This window comes from Oncorhynchus masou, chromosome 31, assembly GCF_036934945.1.
Source record: "Oncorhynchus masou masou isolate Uvic2021 chromosome 31, UVic_Omas_1.1, whole genome shotgun sequence".
Classification (NCBI taxonomy): Eukaryota; Metazoa; Chordata; class Actinopteri; order Salmoniformes; family Salmonidae; genus Oncorhynchus; species Oncorhynchus masou.
The window spans coordinates 45,681,278-45,705,031 of NC_088242.1; the positions used below are offsets into that span (position 1 = coordinate 45,681,278).

General features: G+C 40.3%; 2 protein-coding genes across 4 annotated transcripts; one reads left to right on the plus strand and one right to left on the minus strand.

Moving 5' to 3' along the window:
* The first annotated feature begins 4,224 nt into the window (after nt 1-4,224).
* LOC135524008 (male-specific lethal 1-like 1) lies at nt 4,225-11,727 on the plus strand. Of its 3 annotated transcripts, XM_064951110.1 has the most exons (10): nt 4,225-4,323; nt 5,060-5,838; nt 5,940-6,136; nt 6,224-6,552; nt 6,694-6,758; nt 6,904-6,971; nt 7,163-7,287; nt 7,465-7,537; nt 7,975-8,036; nt 9,228-11,727. In XM_064951110.1, coding segments are annotated over exons 2-10 (1,581 nt in total). In that variant the 5' UTR covers nt 4,225-4,323; nt 5,060-5,178; the 3' UTR covers nt 9,230-11,727. The 3 variants fall into 3 exon arrangements, with proteins under 3 accessions (XP_064807182.1, XP_064807181.1, XP_064807179.1); XM_064951109.1 differs by lacking the exon at nt 7,975-8,036; XM_064951107.1 differs by lacking the exon at nt 9,228-11,727 and having other exon boundaries at nt 7,975-9,221.
* Nucleotides 11,728-12,111: 384 nt separating this feature from the next.
* LOC135524009 (charged multivesicular body protein 2a) lies at nt 12,112-17,286 on the minus strand. Its single transcript, XM_064951111.1, has 6 exons — nt 17,129-17,286; nt 16,428-16,595; nt 16,130-16,309; nt 15,811-15,941; nt 13,992-14,053; nt 12,112-13,839 (listed from the first exon to the last, which is right to left on the minus strand). Exons 2-6 carry the CDS (start codon nt 16,593-16,595, stop codon nt 13,718-13,720), a joined length of 663 nt encoding a protein of 220 aa, XP_064807183.1. The 5' UTR covers nt 17,129-17,286; the 3' UTR covers nt 12,112-13,717.
* Between the last annotated feature and the right edge of the window lie 6,468 nt (nt 17,287-23,754).

The window sequence follows — 23,754 nt, forward strand, 5'->3', positions numbered from 1 at the left end:
AGCAGCACTAAGGTGTAGGAGCATGAGGACAGATGCAGAGCCTTGGTCTGATGCCATTAAAAGGTAATTTACCACTTTCACAAGTGCAGTCTCAGTGCTATGATTGGGTCTAAAACCAGACTGAAGCGCTTTGTATACATTCTTTGTCTTCGGAAAGGCAGTGAGTTGCTGCGCAACAGCTTTTTCAAACATTTTGGAGAGGAATGGGAGATTCGATATAGTTCAATAATTAGCTTTTTCAAGAGGCTTTATTACTGCCACTTTTAGTGAGTTTGGTACATATTCGGAGGATAGGGAGCCATTTATTATGTTCAACATTGCAGGGGCAAGCACAGGAAGTAACTATTTCAGTAGTTTAGTTAGGATAGGGTCCAGTATGCAGCTTGAAGGTTTAGAGGCCATGACCAGGATTTTAAAAAACTTGAGTGGCTCCATTGATCCTAGGTCCTGGCAATCCTGTGCAGACTCAGGACAACTGAGCTTTGGATATTTTTGTCACTGCTGAAATGAAAGCCATCCTCTCTTGGGGAATGCTGCTTTTTAGTTAGCTTTGCGTCAGTATCAAAGATGCATTTAGGATTTTTCTTATTCTCCTCAATGAGTTTGGAAAAATGGATGATCGAGCAGCAGTGAGGGCTCTTTGATATTGCACAGTACTGTCTTTCCAAGCTAGTCAGAAGACTTCCAGTTTGTTGGAGCTCCATTTACATTCCAATTTTCTGGAAGCTTTTTTTTGTGTATACCATGGAGCTAATTTCTTGTGACAAAAATTTTTCCTTTTTAGGGGTGCAACTGCATCTAGGGTATTACTCTAGGTTAAATGTAGATCCTAAATTAGGTGGTTAACCAATTTTTTTGTACTCTGACGTCTTTGGGTAGGTGCCTCCAGTATTTATGCTGCAGTAGTTTATGTGTCGGGGGGCTGTCGGGGGGCTGGGGTCAGTTTGTTATATCTGGAGTACTTCTCCTGTCCAATTCGGTGTCCTGTGTGAATCTAAGTGTGCGTTCTCTAATTCTCTCCTTCTCTATCTTGGAGGACCTGAGGCCTAGGACCATGCCCCAGGACTACCTGACATGATGACTCCTTGCTGTCCCCAGTCCACCTGGCCGTGCTGCTGCTCCAGTTTCAAATGTTCTGCCTTATTATTATTCGACCATGCTGGTCATTTATGAACATTTGAATATCTTGGCCATGTTCTGTTATAATCTCCACCCGGCACTGCCAGAAGAGGACTGGCCACCCCACATAGCCTGGTTCCTCTCTAGGTTTCTTCCTAGGTTTTGGCCTTTCTAGGGAGTTTTTCCTAACCACCATGCTTCTACACCTGCATTGCTTGCTGTTTGGGGTTTTAGGCTGGGTTTCTGTACAGCACTTTTCCTATATCAGCTGATGTACGAAGGGCTATATAAATAAATTTGATTTGATTTGATTTGGAGGGAGTTTGGAAGGGCATCTAGGAATCTTTTTGTTGTCCAAGAATTTATAGCATAGCTTTTGATGATCCTTGGTTGGGGTCTGAGCAGATTACTTGTTGCGATTGCAAATGTAATAAAATAGTGGTCTGATAGTCCAGGATTATGAGGATTTTTTTTTAATCCACAATATTTTTTCTAGGGGACAAAGCTTGATCCAGGGTATGACTGTGACAATGAGCAGGTCTGGAGACATGTTGGACAAAGCCCACTTAGTCGATGATGGCTCCGAAAGCCTTTTGGTGTGGGTCTGTGGACTTTCCCATGTGAATATTATCTGCCATGACACAAGGTCCGATAGGAATTCAGGGAACTCAGTGAGGAATGCTGTATGTGGCCCAGGAGGCCTGTAAAACAGTAGCTATAAATTGTGATTGAGTAGGCTGCATAGATTTCATGACTAAACGCAGTCATTTATTTTTTAGTAAATTTAAATTTGCCGTCGGAAATGTTAGCAACACCTCCACCTTTGCAGGATGTGCAGGGGATATGGTCACCAGTGTAACCAGGAAGAGAGGCCTCATTTAACACAGTACATTTATCAGGGTTATTTCAGTCAGGCCAATCACATCAAGATTATGATCAGTGATTAGTTCATTGGCTATGACTGCCTTGGAAGTGAGGGATCTAACATTAAGTAGCCCTATTTTGAGATGTGAGATATCACAATCTCTTTCAATAATGACAGGAATGGATGAGGTCTTTATTCCAGTGAGATTGTCAAGGCGAATACCGCCATATTTTGTTTTTCCTAACCAAGATCAAGGCACAGTCACGATCTCAATGGGGAAAGCTGAGCTGACTACACTGACTGTGCTAGTGGCAGACTCCGCTAAGCTGGCAGGCTGGCAAACAGCCTGCTGCCTGGCCTGCACCCTATCTCATTGTGGAGCTAGAGGATTTAGAGCCCTGTCTATGTTGATAGATAAGATGAGAGCGCCCCTCCAGCTAGGATGTTGTCTGTCACTCCTTAGCAGGCCAGGCTTGGTCCTGTTTGTGAGTGAGTCCCCGAAAGAGGGCCAATTATCTACAAATTCTATCTTTTGGGTGGGGCAGAAAACAGTTTTCAACCAGCGATTGAGTTGTGAGACTTTGCTGTAGAGCTCATCACTCCCCCTAACTGGGAGGGGGCCAGAGACAATTACTCAATGCCGACACATCTTTCTAGCTAATTTACATGCTGAAGCTATGTTGCGCTTGGTGACCTCTGGTTGTTTCATCCTAACATCGTTGGTGCCGACGTGGATAACAATATCCCTATACTCTCTATGCTCGCCAGTTTTAGCCTTAGCCAGCACCCTCTTCAGATGAGCCTTTACCTCGGTAGCCCTGCCCCCTGGTAAACAGTGTATGATCGCTGGATGCTTATTTTTAAGTCTAATATTGTTGCTAAAGGTGTGACAAGGTTAAGCCCACCTGTGTCTCACAATATGTATCACAGAGAACGCAAAAAATACAAAACATTCCCCATTCATCTCTACCTTGCCCTCTGAATATAATTTTAAATAGGTTTCATTGTGAAGCATAAACATACATGTATACAATTGCATCAGACGGAACACAAGCTGCTTTTTGCAGGCCAAATGTCAACTGAGCCTTCATTTATGAGTACAAGATTAAGAAGCACAGGTGTGAGAAATTGGTAATTGAAGAGAATCACCTGACCCACCTGATATGTAAGAACATGTTTTGCTACAGTTACAGAGGCAAATAAGTTTCAAAACATAGGTCTATCTATATATACTGAACAAAAACATAAATGCAACATGTAAAGTGTTGGTCCCATATTTTTGAGCTGTAATGAAAGATCCCAGAAATGTTCAATATGCACAAAAAGCTTATTTCTCTCAAATTTTGTGCACAAATTTGTTTACATGAGAATTTATCCTTTGCCAAAATAATCCATCTACCTGACAGGTGTGGCCTAATCATTACACATATGCGTGTACTGGGGACAATAAAAGGCCACTCTAAAATGTGCAGTTTTGTCACACAACACAATGCCACACATGTGTCAAGTTTTGAGGGAGCAAGCAATTGGCATGCTGACTGCAGGAATGTACACCAGAGCTGTTACCAAAGAATTTAATGTTAATTTGGATTTAGACCCGATAAGCCAACTCCAACGTAGTTTTAGAGAATTTGGCAGTACATCCAACTGGCCTTACAACTGCAAACCATGTGTAACCACGCCAACCCAGGACCTCCACATCCAGCTTATGGTTTATTCACCTGCGGGATTGTCTGAGAGGGTGCTGAGGAGAATTTCTATCTGTAATAAACCATTTTTGAGGGGTAAAACTCATTCTGATTGGCTGGGTCTATGCCCTCCCAGGCCCATCATGGCTGCGCCCCTGCCCAGTCATGTGAAATCCATAGATTAGGGCCTAATTAATACATTTCAATTGACTGGTTTCCTTATATGAACTGTAACTCCTCAAATTCTCGGAAATTGTTGCATGTTGCTGTTATACTATTTTGTTCAGTATATTGGGGAGGACGGGCTCAGTGGAATTATATCAAATACCTCAAACACATACATGGTTTCCATGTGTTTGATTCAATTCCATTTGCTCTGTTCCAGCCATTACTATGAGCCGTCCTCCCCTCAGCAGCCTCCTGTGATATGGACCCTCTTTGACAAAGGTCAATAAACTATAATATATTTACAGAGGGAAGTAAAAACGCTGTGGGCCAAACCTATTTCCAGCTCATCGATGTCATCTACTGATGCTTTTCTTCAACTTTATTCTTCACAAAACACGAAAACATGACCATTTGCCGTAACTACGCATGCGCCATCTTGGGCGCTTTAAACAAGTATGCAAGAGTGGAACATGAACATACTAGGTGAGTTTGAGAAATATTACGAAAATGAGGGATAACACAAAATACCATACTCGGTGAAACTATATGCTAACTTATTATAACTTATTTTCAGTAGGTTGTTACGTACTTCCTCCAAGTCCCTTTCGCGTGCAGCGAGTCAGTGGCAGTGCAGTGAAATACTGTTCGCTATGATTTTCATCAATGGCAATGCGTGATGGGCTAAAATGGAGGAAATATCGAAGTGCTAGCTAACACTTGCAAGAAGCACGAACCACTCTAGCCAACTGCTACCCACGTTCACCCTTGTATTTTTCAGTAAAAATGGCTAGCTACCAAACCATTCGGCAAGACCATGAGGGTGTGCAAGCCATATTTGTTACCCAATTTTAAAATAATATACCCTACGTAACAAGCTAGTTAGCTAGCTAGCTACCTAACGTTAGCTACAAACGTTAGACGCTAACTAGATGCTGGGAGACTCAGTGTTCGTTAACTAGCTAGCTAACTTGTTTGTCCTGCACAGTTAGCTTGCTAGCTGAAATGTTGTATAGTTTTAGATAGTTAGCTGGTGAAAGGGTGCCCAGCAGTCAGGCGCAGTGCAGTATTTAATGTCAGTCAGTTGTAGTAACTAGTGAGGTTGCCAGTCATTGAGCAACATTGTGCCTAGCTAGCTTGCTAGACAGCACATTTGATTTAGACCCGATAGCAGTCAATGAATGTTGGTTGCAATACTGATTATAACTTATTTCTATTACAGGAGGAAGACTGATCCAGGCTCAATGAAACAGGAAATAGGCATCAATGACACTTGACTGCTTTGCAGAATAAGCAGTTATTCTGTAATGATAGTTCAATAACACCTGAGTTGTATTCGCCATGACTATGAGATCCACTTTGTTTGCTAATGCAGGATTTAAGCTGGACACTGAGAGAATTGACTTTGACAAATCACAAGTTGGAAATGCAAATGTTGTGAACTCCATAACAATCAAGAGAGAAACCTGTGACTTTGTCATAGATGTCCATGACGTACACGGGGACATCCACAACACTGGAGGGGAGAACCTCAGCAAAACTAAGATCATAGACCAGAAATACATAATTCGGGCCCCAGTGGTGGCTGCACAAAATAAAGCAGGAGGGGCACTAGTTCAAGGTGACAATTGGGAAAGCACAGGGGTGCCGTCATCCTCTGTCAGACAAATGGGGGGTGAGGGAATCCCAATGAAAGGTAAACACTTTCTGAGTGATGGTATGGATAATAAAGAGTTGGTTTCAAACAATAACTCCAAGGATGCTGGTACTGATGAGAGCACCAGAGGGGTCTCCCCTGGAGGAGTTGTCAACACTGCATCCATTGAGTTCAGCACAGAGGGCAAGTGGAGGAACATCAGAAAAACCCCTGCCAACCCCCACACACAGGCCACCTGCCTCCGGCAGATTCTCCTCCTTCAGCTGGACTTGATTGAACAACAGCAACAACAGCTGCAGTCCAAGGACAAGGAGATAGATGAGCTGAAAGCAGACAAGGAGACGGTATGCACAGTATATTAAAGTGTCTAATTGTTTGTAGATGACAGTAACGCTGTCATTTGTTTAGAACCAAATCATTTAAAGAAACATGTCTGCATACATAGTTGCTGGCGCGTATTGAGCGCATGGAGCGTCGCTTGCAGCTGACGAGGAAGGACCCACGTGATAAGCGCCTATTTCAGCCACTAGAGCCCTGGACCCCAGATAAAGAGGACCTGTGGGATCTAGAAGTGTGTGACAGCCCACAGACTCCCACCCCCAGGACAATCCCCTTCAGTCGAGGCGGCAAAGGCCTCAAGAGGTAACAGACCCCAAATACTACTCTGCATTCACTTATCCTCAGTCAAACTATCTTCTACTCACTAATACATCTGCTCTACTCATGCAGGAAATTTTGCTTCCTGGACTCAAAAATCCAGAAGTCACGAGGAGGGAAAGGCTCTAAGTTCACCTCCCCTAAGTCAGAGTGTGGAGCTGGCTCACCATATCAGAGGGAGCTGCGCAGTAAAGAGACCCCAGAGAAGATGGGGTTTGGTCGGTCACCGGTGGAGAGGGATACTCTGTACCCGAGCAAAGAGGACCCGGAGCGCACCGATCAGATGGAGGAGCTCCCTTTCATGTCTACTACTGAGATGTACCTGTGTCGCTGGCATCAGCCGCCCCCCTCCCCCCAACGTGAGCCATCCCCATCCCCGAAGAAAGAGGAGGTTGTAGCCAGTGAGTAGTCCCACCACACATGCCAGTTGTTCCGGTCCAAGTGTTAAGCTGTGTAATATTGCCTCGCAATGAATAATAATGTAGAAATCCAAATAGTATTGCTATTAGTCCTGTCTTTTTTTACACGGTTCTGTTTTCCAGTTCCATCCTGGAAGGAAAACAGTATGGAGCCCTTGGATGAGGAGGCTGCCAGTGACATCCCAGAGGTGAGAGAGGAGAGCACACAGGCTTTACAATTTAAACTGAGAGTCAGAAATCAAGCCTGTAATACCACACAATATTCAACTCAGCATTTAACCCTGCAAACGGTCCTTAACCACATCAACCATGTGTTTGTGTTGTTTTACCAAGATGTTGGACGACAGTGTCTTTTTGAAGCGCCATGCAAAGCTGGAGTTGGATGAGAAGAGAAGAAAAAGGTACAAATGGGTTTTCTGACTTCCAAGTTACTCTCAATGCCTCATCATGGTCAGTCTCTAACCTCACTCACTACGGCTCCTTTTTTGTGTGTGTAATGCAATCTCAATTTACTATATTGAACCACTAACGTTTTCATCCATTCCTTGCTCTCTCATTATCTCTCTTTATCACTGAATCCTGTTTTTTGTAGATGGGACATTCAGCGTATCCGTGAGCAGCGCATGTTTCAGCGCCTCCAGCAGCGCATGAACAAGAAGAAGGGGATCCAGGAGAGTGAGCCAGAGGTCTCCTCATTTTACCCGGACACTGAGGATGGTATGACTGGTCACTTCGTCTGCTTTCTAAACATGGAACTGTTGTTTTTTACAGAACCATAAAGTTGCTACGCCTTTAATACTGTCATTTACTTACTGAAGTTTTACGAGCAATGTTTTCATTGCATGCAGACACACAGTCTTGATTTTGACACTCCCTTTTCTTTCTTTTCTCCAGTCGAGTCCATAATCATCACCCCTTTCCTGCCTGTGGTGGCCTTTGGCCGGCCATTGCCGAAGCTTACTCAACAGTAAGTTTTTTTTTTTTGTATTTTTGATTTCATCCACCAGTAGTCCTGTCACTCTTTTTCAACGACAACGCTCATTGTAGGTTCTGTTCAACATGCAGGGAACAACCCTATCACACATCATGGCACCCTTTTTCAAGCACTTGGTCCAAACAAACACATCTATGCATTTTTTTGTGTATCTTTCATTCAAAGGAGATAGTTTGTGTGATATACCATTCGTATGCAGAGATGTTATTTGTTTGTCTATTTGATCTTTTATTCAGGTTTTGACATTTTCCTTTAGGTTCACTTGTAGGACTATATAAGCAGGCTTTTTTTGTTAGGCTTGTCACTGGACATTTCTTTGTATAGTTGAGTTAGTGATTTACATACCTAACTTATCCCCTATGTCCACTAGCTTGAGTTCATCCAGTACTATGCGTAATTTATTTTTCAAGATGGTACCATGGTGCAGGTGGCGGGGCAGGGCGAGTTTCACAGAAAGACCTTTCATCAAAATGCAAGTATTTATTCTTCCCCCAAGTATGTCTTTAAAGTTTTAAGCAAACTGTGAATATTTTACACCCCAAGCACTCATAGGCAAGCATTTTGATGCCTATTCCTTCCTCTGTTCTCAAAGAAGGGGGCATAGGCCTAATGATTTACAAAAGAGGGCAATAGGAATGCAAAAACGTTAATGCTATTTTGAAGACATTGTAATTCAAGTAAGTTACCTGTTGACCAGTGTTGGAAAAAGTACCCAATTGTCATACTTGAGTAAAAGTAAAGCGATCTTAACAGAAAATCACTCAAGTAAAAGTTAATGTTACCAAGTAAAATACTACTTGAGTAAAAGTCTACAATTATTTGCTTTTAAATATACTTAAGTATCAAAAGTAAATAGAATTGATCAAATATACTTAAGTATCAAAAGTAAAAGTATAAATTATTTCAAACTCCTTATATTAAGCAAACCAGATGGCATAATTCTCTTGTTTTTAATTTTGTTTTATTTACATACAGCTAGGGGCACACTCCAACACTCAGACATCAATTGCAAATGAAGCATGTGTTTAGTGAATCCACCAGATAAGAAGCTGTAGGGATGACCAGGGATTTTCTTTTGATAAGTGTGTGAATTAGACCATTTTATTGTCCTGCTAAGAATTCAAAATGTAACGAGTACTTTTGGGTGTCAGGGAAAATGTATGGAGAAAAAGGTACATACTTTTATTTAGGAATGTAGTGAAGTTAAAGTTGTCCAAAACATAAATAGTAAAGTAATGTACAGATACCCCCCCAAAAACGACTTAAGTAGTACTTTTAAAGAATTTTTACTTAAGTACTTTCTACCACTGCTATTGCCCGAGGATATTTATATACCGTTAGTTTTGCAAGTCCTTTAAAGAAAATGGAGACAAAAAATACAACATCTCTATACAATACAATTTTCCTAAACACTTTTTTTTATACATTTATCCATTCCAACAGTCATTATTATTAACATGTCTGCATGTGTGCATATTGAGACAATGTTCTATACAATGAGTCTGAAAACAATTGAGACTATCTTTATTTAACACATGCTGTGCCAATTGAATGATAACCAAATGTGAAATGCTTTTTAGGTTATGGGGGTCGGATTTTCCCAGTAACCTTTCCCTGCTTCCTCCAGTCAACATTTGTATTTCTGAATTGTCTTCCTCTGTAGGAACTTTGACCTGCCTTGGCAGCGAAGCCGCTGCCGCATCGAGGTGCCCAAAAAACACACGCCACACCGTACCTGTCGGAAGTGAGGTGGTATCTGCGTGTGTTAAGCAAAAGAGAGAGCCCTCTTCTCTCCCCAGAAAGGTTCTCTTTTCTTTTGTGGGATTAGGCTGTCACTGGCATAGCATGCACTATTCTCAATAGTCTGTGGAAAAGTAAACCATTGTTCTCCGTGTTGTCACTTGCCAGCTGTCTTAGAGAAGGAGCTGTTGTACATTGGGAAAATGGCTACCAAATTTGTTAGCTATGGTACATTTGTTGCCCATGCTACTCAAAATGAAAGAAAAGCTGTACCCCTCCCCTCAGATAACAGTCCCCCTACTAACAGCTAAGTGATTATAAGGTAAACCACAATAGTTGCTTAGTATGTCTCTACTGTAGCAATTTAGTAATAAGCACGTTCTGTGAAGCATAATTGGGGAGCACATGTTCTAATGTTTTGGAATTTGGTGTAATGTACCTAGTCATCCTTAATTACTGCATCATCACTAAAATGTGTAGCTTTTGATCATTACTACATTATTACATAGTTGTCACCTGACTTAGTAACTTGGGGACTGTGATCTAAAGGGTAAGAAGAGAAGTGGCGTTTTCTGATTTGACTGAATGGCAGTGCTTGAATTGTACAATATACAACTAACCCTGTGCGCTGGAAGCACCATTGGCGTTTACATGCTCTGGGTTTTGCTTTGAAACTGTAAATAATTTTTCCTGTTTGTGTATTTACTGGAATAATATTTCCTTATGTGGACACCGCTTCAAGCGTAAGGTTTTATCATTGTGCACTAAAGTGTGGATATAAGGTGTTTGATCCTTTCTCGGCATGTATGTTTTTTAAATTACAAATGCAGTAAATATTAGATTTTTGAAAGTCCTCCTTTGATGCTAAAATTATTGATATTCTGCATTGTCCATACTTTGCTTCATGAAAGCAAGTTTGTTTGACTGCTTCTTGGTAGACAACATTGGCTTTTAAATGAATTTGAGAACCTTTGATCTTCTACAGTATGCTTCTTTGTTTTGTTTTCATAATTTTATTATGCGAGTCTGCATGACAAATTTGGTCCAAACGATATCAACTGTTAACACGGTAGAGCTGTAAATGAAACAACATCCTTTCCACTTATTGTAATTCAGAGAAGAGAAATAACATCTGTTTGAATTTCAAAAGCATGACAATTTGGCTGCTTTATTCAAAAAGCACTGCTTTGTTCAGACAACTGCCTTGTCTCCAGCCCATTCTCTAATGTGATAAATTTGCTTGAGTTTTACAATTTTATGTTTTTTTCCAGTACATCAGAATATGCTTAATTGCAGTAGATAACTGAGATATAGACATCAGTCCTATGGTGAAGTTTAGAAAACATGGGTTTTGTTGGCATTAGAGTTTAGCCTAATCAGCTGGAGCACTCAAACTTAATGCTAGGTATTTTCCTTCTTAAATTCGAGCTATATTTAAAAATCTTGGTAACTTCCAAAATAAAGGAAACACAAACATATAGTGTCTTAATAGGGTCTTTTGCCACCACAAGCCAGAACAGCTTCATTGCACCGTGGCATAGATTCTATATGGCTGCGTTTACACAGGCAGCTTAATTGTGATCTTTTTATTCTAGTTGGTCTTTTGACCATTCACATAAAAGTATTTTCACATCAGCTATTTTTCAGGGCTGATCTGATTGGTCAAAAGACCAGCTAGTGAAAAAAATATTACAATTGGATTGCATGTGCAAATGCAGCCCAACTGTCTGGAGCTCTATTGGAGGGATGAGATGGCATTCTTCCATGATAAATTCCCTCATTTGGTGTTTTGTTGATGGTGGTGGGAAACGCGGTCTCAGGCGCCGCAACAGAATATCCCATAAGTGTTCAATTGGGTTTACATCTGAGGACTTCAACGGCCATATCATATGGTTTACATCATTTTCATGCTCATCAAAGCATTCAGTGACCACTTGTGCCCTGTGGATGAGGCATTGTCATCCTATGGGGATTTAGCCATGGTAGCTAAAATAATGGCCTGCCCAGAATTTGTATAAATGACCCTAAGCATGATGGGATGTTAATTGCTTAATTAACTCAGGAACTACACCTGTGTGGGTGGGAGCACCTGCTTTCAATATACAATACGTTGTATCCCTCATTTACTCGTGTTTCCATTATTTTGGTAGTTACCTGTAGCTCCTGGTGATGCGTTATCGCTTAAATATTTTACTTTTGGCATAATGGCCTCCAACGCTACAGACCACAAAATACAGAATGGTTTTCAAATTATGTGAAATTAGTCTTCAGAAACAAATGTTGTAAATATGAAAAACATGGCTGTTTTATTTTTTTTTATTTAAACGTGTTGAGTACATTCAATATTATTGTTCTATGATAATGATTGTATGTTGACAATAATTGACAAGATTGTTTTGGAATAAAACAAAAAACATCTAACAGTTAAGCCTAGTCTTCAGTTATTGATTTGTAGATTAACAAGCTCTGAAATTGATTGATAATGGTAATTAATAATGGAGCCATATCCGTCAGTGAAATGGAGTGCAAACACAATTTTTTTAGAAAACGCCTTGAATTATACTATTGGGATACCAGAGTTTGAACAACATTGGCATATAAGCAATGAGAATGTAGAGGCAAGCAGGTTACACCATGGGAGCTTAGTGTATAATTACCACTGCTATAATGAGAATGATCTTGTTGGTCAGGGGGGGTAGTCTGGCTGACACCAGCTCCCTGTGTCGTTACATGGGTCGGGCAATGTATGTAAATTAATGTTATCACATTTCTAGGTATTGAGGGAAGACGATTAGCTCCAGCATCTGTCAAATGTGAAAAATGTTTATTGAATAAAGGCAAAGTAGGACATTTCTTACAAATATAAACCACACCCTCAATCAACCTTTCGATAAATATTATGTTATCAGGAATTCATGATGACTACACTTTTATGGATAAAAGGCTATTTCAGCTCTATCAGGCACCATCGAGTAAGTGCCCCTTTTTTGGACATTTGACATGGAGGAAAATTAACCAAATTGTACATACATTTTACCACACTTGAGTTTTTTTAAATCCATTCCGCAGTCCCATTAATAATTCTAAACCTAGGTTATACAAACTCCCACAAATATAATTATACAAAGTAAATCAAAAGCAAGCAAGAAACTACAAACCGTAAAACCATTACGAAATCCTGTTAATATCTGACAATGTGTAGTGAATGCTCTTAGGCACACCTATGAAAGGTAAGAATGTACAAATGTAGTGATGCTTGTACATCAAATATACAAAAGGTTTACTTTATTAGAATAGTCTAAATTCACTAACTTTGGGTTCCTTTAAATAATGTTCAATTTCCCCCTGAAGCAAAAATAACATGCCTTTGGGCTTATTCAAACTCAATTCATTAAAATATTCCCTTTAAAAGAGAACGTTAATTTTTTTTAGAACAATTGTGTATGGATAATGATTCTGATCAGTCATTGATAAAAGATAACAATACCTGCAAACAAAAGGCCATATACCGTAATAACATGGACTTCTCACTGAAATCCTCCAGTGTTCATCCACCACTCTTCTACAAGAAATCTATACTGAACAAAAATATAAAAGCAACATGCAACAATTTCATTGATTTGACTGATTTGCAGTTAATATGAGGAAATCAGTCAATTGAAATAAATTCATTAGACCCTAATCTATGGATTTCACATGACTGGGATTACAGATATACATCTGTTGGTCACAGATACCTTAAAAAATAGGCCTCGAACTCGTCACGGTATTTTTGTGCATTCAAATTGCCATCGATAAAATGCAACTGAGTTTGTTGTCCGTAGCTTATGCCTGCCCCATAACCCCACCACGGGGCACTTCACAACGTTGACTTCAGCAAACCACTCACCCACACAACACCATACACGGTTTGCAGTTGTGAGGCCGGTTGGACGTACTGCCAAATTCTCTAAAACAACGTTGTAGGCAGCTTAGGGTAGAGAAATTAACATTCAATTCTCTGGCAACAGCTGTGGTGGACATTCCTGCAGTCAGCATGCCAATTGTATGCTACCTCATATCTTGAGACATCTGTGGCATTGTATTGTGTGACAAAATTGCACATTTTAAAGTGGCTTTTTATTGTCCCTAGCACAAGATGCACCTGTGTAATGATCATGCTGGTTTAATAAGCTTCTTGATATGCCACACCTGTCAGGTGGATAGATTATCTTCGCAACGGAGGAACACTAACAGGGATGTAAACAAATTTGTGCGTATGGAAAATGTCCGGGATCTTTTATTTCAGCTCATGAAACATGGGACCAACACTTTACACGTTGTGTTTATGTTTTTGTTCAGTATAGATACAGAAATCTAAGTTGCTGAGTACATCTAGCTGTATTAACACCAGGCAGCCAAAGTGCTGTTGTGTCAGTCTCTCCTGAGGTTATTCAGTCTCTCCTCCAGGTCAGCATCTGCATCTGCCAGAGCTGGCTGGGGTTCAGATTTCTTCCCACCTGCCACTGAGAGGCTACCTCCCGTGGATGGCAGATCTAAATGAACAGGAAGGATATGATTTAAATCAATCAATAGGAACCGTGATGAAGAGATGACCAGCTGTATCACTACTACAGCATATTAGAGAAGTGAATGCAGTTTTAAATCTTACTAACTGCAAGCACAATAACTTCACTTCATTCCTTACTTGAGAGTTCGTCAGAGAGATTGAGACCCAGCTCGTCCAACACTTGGGACACAACAGCATCACTGAAAATAAAACAGAGTTAGTGTTTCCATACATTTACCAGCTAACATAAGTATGCCAAAAATATAAATTATACAATTTAAAATAACATTAACAAATAACGATGTCTTCATATTGAAGGTTTTCATTTTTAGATTTTTTTTTAACCAAATCTGTATTTTGGATGTAAATTACATTTTTTTTGCGATTTCACTTGGTCTTAAGAAACTTACCCCACCCGCAATAGACTTCTTCATGCACAGATAAAACATTAACAAAGGCTCCAAAAACATCCAAATACATCCTTTTAGAAATTACAATTCTCTCAGTATAGTTATTTTCCATTTTGTTGGACTAGAATGATAACTTCTCCAAGTAGCCGGCGCATGCGCACACGGAAAAGTATCACGAGTTCAAAATGGAATTAAAAAAAAGTTTGGAATGACACAATTTCATGTGTAATAATAATAATAATAATATGTGTACAACATCTAAAGACTTACATCACTATACTGATAGTGTTGCTGTTTCTAATTAAGTGATAATGCCCGAGAAGCCAGTGTTTGGAGGATATATTTGCACGGGTGTTGTTAACCGTGCCAATATATCCTCCAAACACTGGCTTCTCGGGCATTATCACTTTTATACAACAGATTACCAACATATTCAAATCAAACTTCATTTTGATGAATTTATTCATACTATTTCATTCTTCCACAAGATATAGTCCCGAAACAAATCTAGGGCTGCTACCCAAGCCGGCTGGTGGTTCGTTTTATTGGTTCGGTTGCCAGAGACCCAGTCGTTCAGTCTTTTTGATCTGTATCTATGGACGTGACCCAGTCGTTCATCCTAAATGTTCCATTGCCATACTGGCTGGCAACGTTATGACTTGCTTTCTAGCCAACTACGCCTAACTTACAGTCACGTCAAACAGTGCAGACAGAATAACAACAGCAGCTGCATTTGTTTAAGTTTATTAAGTTGTTTTCTAGTTACATTTATTTGGATACATCCATAACACTGAGCTAATGAGGCAGGATTTTGCCTGGCATAGAAAATGTGCTCTCTCGTCAGGACAGAGCTAGCCAACATCACAGCTAACACGATCACTTTAAACTGAAGCTGGAAAGACTGCAAACTAGCTGCACTTAATTTTGTGTTACCTTTTTTTAAATCAAATTTCTTTATATATGTATCCATAAAAATTATGCAAGCTGATTCATGATTTCGATTGGCTAAGAAACTGCCCGCCTCTCTCTCTCGACCCGACTCCTAACACGTTCATTACTATGGAACAGTTGGTGATCGAATTTGAATATTGAAACAATGTTGCAAATGTCGGAGACAGACACCAAGGTTTATACAAATCTCCCATGTTGAAAACTAAATGTTAGTCTAAAAGAAATGTGAGAATGTCTAGATGTTTTTTATGGTGGAGATCAGTTTATAACTTCCCTGCCTGGGCTGATGAGACAGTGGATTGCGCAGTCGAATGGAACAGAGTAAATAGGCATTTTAACGTCATAGATTTAACCGGTGGTAACTTGTGGAATAGACACCGGCTGGAATGCACTTTTAACAAACCAGCATTCATGGTTCATGTTTTATCTGTGCCTCTGCAGAATGAGCATTAGGAAGTCTATCGCCGGTGGGATAAGTTTCTCAAAACCAAGTGAAATCGCAAAAAAAAGGTCTGGACACTTCTATGACATGACATTTAAAGTGTACCTATCCTTTAAAGGATTTGGCTGGAATTTCTCTGTCATGAATCCCCTACCTCTCTTCTTCATCATCCTCATCACCCATGGCATCATCTATGGCATCATTCATCATCTCCTCTTTCATGTCCATGATCTCACTCTGTCTTTCAAACTCCATCATGATCTTCTGAATCTGTGGCAACTTCATCTGTGTAGGGGAAGTGGACGTTATGTTGTGAGCCAATGGAATGTATGGGCACAATTCAACCGGTAACAAAAATGACTACAAAAGTTTGAGGCTTTTTAAGTGTGTTACAGTTCTAATGGCAAGTTTTCTCGATACAGAATTGAATCGTGTTTTTAACAGGAATCATGAAACAAAGAAAAGATACACACCTGTCTGTTCATGGTAGCCATGGCTTTGGTGACTCCTTTCATTGCCTGTGCCATGCTGTTGTTTGACTTGAGAGTCTGGATTTTCAGACTGACTGCCTGGATATTTGCCCTCATCATAATAAATTTCTTCACATAGTGCCTTGTGCGAACCAAGTCCTTCGCCATGATCTTGACAGCATCCTAGAATGGTGTGTGGATAAGTGTGAAATAATTGAAAATTATGCATGACAATTTACATAAAGGCGTGAAGCCTTTTTCCCTTTTAAACAGCCCCTTATATTTGTCCTCATTCTCTCACCATTTGTCCTTGTTTGGCCATTTTCTTAATGTCAGCTATTATTTTCTTCTCCTGCTGCTCCAGTCTTTGTCGCTCTCTGTCCAGATCTCTCATGGCTCGATTCAGTGCCCTCTGGTTCTGCCTCAGCATCTCCTCTGGGGTCTTCCTCTTCCCAAACAGGAACTCCATCTAATGTACAAAATTGGAAAAGAAAATCAGGAAATAATTAGGCTACACATATCATCCAAATCCACCTCTCTTTCTTGTCAGTCATTATTACTTAGAATTTACAATGTGTCCGTTTTCCCACTAAACAGGCACTAATTTTCTGTACGTTTCATTTGTAAGATGGCTACATTATAAACATGAATTAGTGTAGGATAACTCCTTATCTGATCCATTTACTGTAGCTAGCTGGGCTTTTTAACAAGCATCGTTTACGTGATTTATCAAATTCCCAGAATTCAATAAACAGGCCTACTATGCATAGCTAAAGGGGCTTGATTATGTAGACCTTTAAACTATTAGCTAGCTAGCTAGGTATGCTTGCTTCCTTGTTAGTTTGACGTTAGTAGCTAACATTAGCTGCTAGGTAGCTAACTACGAAGTTAAGTCATAGTAACAAGCTAGTTATTATTCAATTTTATGTTACAGTGTATGAAGTATTTCGTGGCGGGGCTGTTTAAGTCGCGATAATGACTACTGTTATGGAAAATAGCTACCGTTTGAGAGTTCTTCACCGGTTTAAAATCGGAAACAGACTCCCTATTTGCACAGATAGATGGATTTGTTTTCCTTTATGGACTTCCGCAGAAAGTTAGCTTCACTTCCGTCCTACTCCTAATCCTTCTCCTACTTCTACTTCTTCTCCTTCTTCTTCTTGATTTGATTCTTCTTCTATGGCATAATGGCGTTCGCAACAATTAAAGGTGCATTCCGCCACTTACTGTGCTGGTGGATAATAAGTATCCCAAAAAAGGAAAACATTTTAGGTAAAAATAAATAAATAAAATATAATGCAAACTACCAAACAAAAATAAGTGAACTAAACAAAATCAACCTGCTTTTCTGTAAAAAGTTAAATATAATTCTAATCAGATCCCAACACAGGCTCAGAAGCCTCCTGTGAGGGCGGGACATTTCCTAGTGACAAAAGTCATTGTAGTGCTTCTGCTGTAAAGTCTTGGAGCCCTAAAAAAGTATCAGCTGCAGATATAATGATATCCAGCTTATTGGGCTTCTTAGACACAATTAATCACTATGGCTCTAAATGCCACAAAATCCACCTTCTTCACAATGAGCGTATCCAGATCACCCGATTGACTTAAAACACTAGCAACTGGTTGCAATGTATCCACCACCATATCTTCAACACTGTTGCCTCTTGCCCCTTCGACTCTCTTCACCTCCTCCACATAGGTGATCCGCTGCGCAGCCCAGATCCTTGACACCTCGACCTCCTTCACTCTAACAGGTCACTCAAGGATGTCCAGAATATGATCCCCACCACAGTTGCAACAATATACTTCTCCCGTCTGCAAACATGTGACACGTGATCATATCCTTTACAATTTCTACACTATAATGGTTTGGACATGCTCTCCCCGCATACCTCATATATCCATGCTTCACATATTCAGGCAGAGTCTCCTCAAACAACAATAATATCGACCAGCTTTTCTTCTTCCTTACGTCTACCATATGGGTCAGCCGTGATGCACTGACCATTCCTGGGAATTTCTGACGAAGGTACTCATCATCTACAGTGCCAGTCAAAAGTTTGAACACACCTACTCATTCAAGGGTTTCTCTTTATTTTTACTATTTTTATACATTGTAGAATAATAGTGAAGACATCACAACTATGATATAACACATTCAAAGTAGCCACCCTTTGCCTTGATGACAGCTTGGCACACTCTCAACCAGCTTCACCTGGAATGCTTTTCCAACAGTCTTGAAGGAGATCCCACAAATGCTGAGCACTTGTTGGCTGCTTTTCCTTCACTCTGCAGTCCAACTCATCCCAAACCATCTCAGTTGGGTTGAAGTCAGGTGATTGTGGAGGCCAGGTCATCTGATGCAGCACTCCATCACTCTCCTTCATCAAATAACTCTTACACAGCCTGGAGGTGTGTTTTGGGTCATTGTCCTGTTGAAAAACAAATGATAGTCCCACTATGCACAAACCATATTGGATGGCGTATCGCTGCAGAATGCTGTGGTAGCCATGCTGGTTAAGTGTGCCTTGAATACTAAATAAATCACACAGTGTCACCAGCAAAGCACCCCACACCATCACATCTCCTCCTCCATGCTTCACGGTGGGAACCACACACGTGGAGATAATTTGTTCACCTGTGTTTCACAATGGCATGGAGGTTGGAACCAAAAAAATTATGTTGATGTTGACATGTGTCTGTTACTTGAACCCTGTGAAGCATTTATTTGGGCTGCAATCTGAGGTGCAGTTAATTGCCGATTTCTGAGGCTGGTAACTCTAATGAACTTATCCTCTCTCTTTGCTTATTTGAGCTGTTCTTGCCAAAATATGTACTTGGTCTTATACCAAATAGGGCTATCTTCTGTATACCTACACTACCTTAACACAACACAACTGAATTGGCTCAAACGCAACCTTTTGTGACTAGGGGGCAGTATTTTCATTTTTGGAAAAATAACGTTCCCGTAGTAAACGGGATATTTTGTCAGGACAAGATGCTAGAATATGCATATAATGGACAGCTTGGGATAGAAAACACTCTAAAGTTTCCAAAACTGTAAAAATATTGTCTGTGAGTATAACAGAACTGATATTGCAGGCGAAAGCCTGAGAAAAATCCAATCCGGAAGTGACTCATGTTTTGAAAGCGCTGCGTTCCAATGTGTCCTTATTGAGCAGTGAATGGGCCCCTATTGAGCAGTGAATGGGCTATCGACCAGATTACTATTTCTCCGTATTCCCGAAGGTGTCTACAGCATTGTGACGTAGTTTTACGCATTTATGTTTAAGAATACCCGTAGGCGGCTACATTGCGCAAGTCGTCACCTGATGCTCCCAGAAAGATTCTTGCGTAAAATACAGAGGTAGCCATTACTCCAATCGGTCCTACTGAAAAACTAATTGTCCCGATGGATATATTGTCGCATAGATATTTGAAAACCACCTTGAGGATTGATTATAAACAACGTTTGCCATGTTTCTGTCGATATTATGGAGCTAATTTTGAATATTTTTCACGTTTTTGTGACTGCAATTTCCGGGTGATTTCTCAGCCAAATGTGAAGAACAAACAGAGCTATTTCGACTACAAAAAAAAATATTTTTGGAAAAAAGGAACATTTGCTATCTAACTGGGAGTCTCCTGAGTGAAAACATCCAAAGCTCATCAAAGGTAAACGATTTAATTCGATTGCTTTTCTGATTTCCGTGACCAAGTTACTTGCTGCTAGTAGGACAAAATGCTATGCTAGGCTATCGATAAACTTACACAAATGCTTGTCGAGCTTTGGCTGTAAAGCATATTTTGAAAATCTGAGATGACAGGGTGATTAACAAAAGGCTAAGCTGCGTCTCAATATATTTCACTTGTGATTTTCATGAATAGGAATATTTTCTAGTAATATTTATGTCCGTTGCGTTATGCTAATTAGTGTCAGAGGATGACAACGCTCCCGTTCACGGGATGGGGTGTCACTAGAGGTTTTAAACGCTAGTAAATCTAAGTGCATACTCTTCAACCGATTGCTGCCCGCACCCTCCCGCCCGACTAGCATCACTACTCTGGGCGTTTCTGACTAAGAATATGTGGACAACTACAAATACCTAGGTGTCTGGTTAGACTGTAAACTCTCCTTCCAGACTCGCATTAAGCGTCTCCAATCCAAACTTAAATCTAGAATCGGCTTCCTAGTTCGCAACAAAGCCTCCTTCACGATTGCTGCCGAACATACCCTCGTAAAACTGACTATCCTACCGATCCTTGACTTCGGCGATGTCATTTTCAAAATAGCCTCAAACACACTACTCAGCAAACTGGATGTAATCTATCACAGTGGCGTCCGTTTTGTCACCAAAGCCCCATATACTACCCACCACTGTGACTTGTATGCTCTTGTTGGCTGGCCCTCACTACATGTTCATTGCCAAACCCACTGGCTCCAGGTCATCTATGTCTATGCTAGGTAAAGCCCCGCCTTATCTCAGCTCACTGGACACCACAGCAACACCCACCCATAGCACGCGCTCCAGCAGGTATATTTTACTCGTCAGCCCCAAAGCCAACACTTTCTTTGGCCGCCTGTCCTTCCAGTTCTCTGCTGCCAATGACTGGAATGAATTGCAAAAATCAATGAAGCTGGAGTCTTATATCTCCCTCTCCTAACTTTAAGCATCAGCTGTCAGAGCAGCTTACCAATCACTGTACCTGTACACAGTGTCATGATGCTGGCCTGTGGGTAAGGTTTAGATTAAAAGCTATTTTTGTCTCATCCGACCACATGACCTTCTCCCATTCCTCCTCTGGATCATCCAGATGGTCATTGGCAAACTTCAGATGGGCCTGGACATGCGCTGGCTTGAGCAGGGGGACCTTGCGTGCGCTGCAGGATTTTAATCCATGACGGTGTAGTTTGTTACTAATGGTGAGACTGTGCTCCCAGCGCTCTTCAGGTCATTGACCAGGTCCCGCTGTGTATTTCTGGGCTGATCCCTGACCTTCCTCATGATCATTGATGCCCCACGAGGTGAGATCTTACATGGAGCCCCAGACCGAGGGTGATTGACTGTCATCTTGAACTTCTTCCATTTTCTAATAATTGCGCTAACAGTTGTTGCCTTCTCACCAAGCTGTTTGCCTATTGTCCTGTAGCCCATCCCAGCCTTGTGCAGGTCTACAATTTTATCCCTGATGTCCTTACACAGCTCTCTGGTCTTGGCCATTGTGGACAGGTTGGAGTCTGTTTGAGTGTGGACAGGTGTCTTTTATACAGGTAACGTGTTAATACAGGTAATGAGTGGAGAACAGGAGGACTTCTGTGAGAGCCGGAATTCTTACTGTTTGGTAGGTGATCAAATACTTATGTCATGCAATAAAATGCTAATTAATTACTTAAAAATCATACAATGTGATTTTCTGGATTTTTGTTTTAGATTCCATCTCTCACAGTTGAAGTGTACCTATGATAAAAATTACAGACCTTTACATGCTTTGTAAGTAGGAAACACTGCCAATTTTGCAGGTTATCGAATACTTGTTCTCCCCACTGTATGCGTTGGTACTTAATGAATATGATGTCAGTTCGGTTGTCATCTGAGACATTCTCATCAATGATAGGATGACAAACTCAGTGGAAAGTCTACACATTATAGTTATCAGATTCACATGGTATGGTTGGGCAATTTAAATGTTTGAATATAAAATTATTGGTGAAAAGATTAAATGTAATTTTAGCTTCTAAATGAGAGATTTGGGTTTTCATATGGTTGGAGACATGGGTTATGAAACTATGAAAACACACCCTTCTTGTCACGTTCTGACCTTTATTTCCTTTGTTTTGTATTTATTTAGTATGGTCAGGGCGTGAGTTAGGTGGGCAGTCTATGTTTGTTTTTCTATGATTTGGGGATTTGTATGTTTCGGCCCAGTATGGTTCTCAATCAGAGGCAGGTGTCATTAGTTGTCTCTGATTGGGAATCATACTTAGGTAGCCTGGGTTGCACTGTTTGTTTGTGGGTGATTGTCTATGTTAGTTACTTGTATCAGCACAGGTCTCATTTATAGCTTCACGGTCATTATTTGTTTATTGTTTTTGTATAGTTTGTATTCAATGTTCAGTGTTTTCTTTTATTAAATACTCACCATGAACACATACCACGCCGCATTTTGGTCCTCCGATCCTTCTCGCCTCTCCTCTTCAAATGAAGAGGAGGACGACTGTGACACTTCTCCCTCCACTATATAAAGCCCTTGACGAAAATGTAACCTCCTGTTCCGAGGATGTGAGGACGACGGTCCATGCGTTAAAAGGACTAACATGTCAACTGTTCCGGGTACATTAGGATGACGATCCGATGTCAGAATGGTTCAGACAACTACAGAACGAAGCTAACCTCAGCGTGAGCTTTAGTTGCGAGTGGTATGAACTTTGAACTCTTATTCACTAAAGAAGTGATACCTCCTAGCCGTTGAGTTAGCAACAGCAGCTGCAAACGTGGGCTAGGAAAGAACAGACAAGAGTATCCCGTCTACCACACAACGACGTTACTACAACAGATCAATTTACCAGCAGAGACATTCTTCAAAGGACTGTGTTGGGCAACACGGCCTTCCATCTACCACCAACCTACCGAAGCACAGCTCAGAGTAAATATTGATTGCATTTTCCTTTTCCAAATGGGTGGTAATTTTAGAATGCATAAGATACTGTATTTATGATAGCATGGTTTCTCCCTTTGTTCCTCAAGTCTTTCACTCAAACCCAGCATTTTCTTTTGTGTAACCAGCTGTCATATCTGTTCCGTCCGCTAGGAACGTTTTCCTTTGACGTAATTTGTAATCAAGGTATGATTCATTCAGTGTATATGTAATTATGTGTGATTAGTTAGGTATTTAGTAAATAAATAATTAAACCCAATTTTGTATTGCTGATTCAACTTGTTAGCCAGGGTTCGTGCAGATAACCAAGAATTTACAACTTTCAGATGAGACTGAATTAAGGTGACGTTTAATATTACCTGCTATTGATGTAAAATATTACTAGGTCTTTAAGAGTTTATTCAGAAGATAACAGCTCTATAAATATTATTTTGTGGTTCCAGGACTTTCTAGTTAATTACATTTACATGATTAGCTCAATCAAGTAATCTTAATTACAGAGAAAGGATTTTATAGAATAGCATGTCATATCACTTAATCCGGCATAGCCAAAAACATGACAACAGCCAATCTGTAAATAGCACACCCAATTACCTCATCCCCATATTGTTACTTATCTTGCTCTCTAGAGTAATTGCATTCCTCGTTTTACACAGTAATTATTTGATTGACTAAATGCTTATAATTTAGGTCTATTGGTAGTTATTTATTTATTAGATACATGTTTTCCACCATAATTTGCAAATAAATTCATTAAAAATCCTACAATGTGATTTTCTGGATTTCTTTTTCTCATTTTGTCTGTCATAGATGAAGTGTACCTATGATGAAAATTACAGGCCTCTCTCATCTTTTTAAGTGTGAGAACTTGCACAATTGGTGGCTGACTAAATACTTTTTTGTCCCACTGTATTTACAGTCCTTTTCAGTGTGGCGGCAAATTAGTTGAACAGGAGAAGAGGATGTGTTTG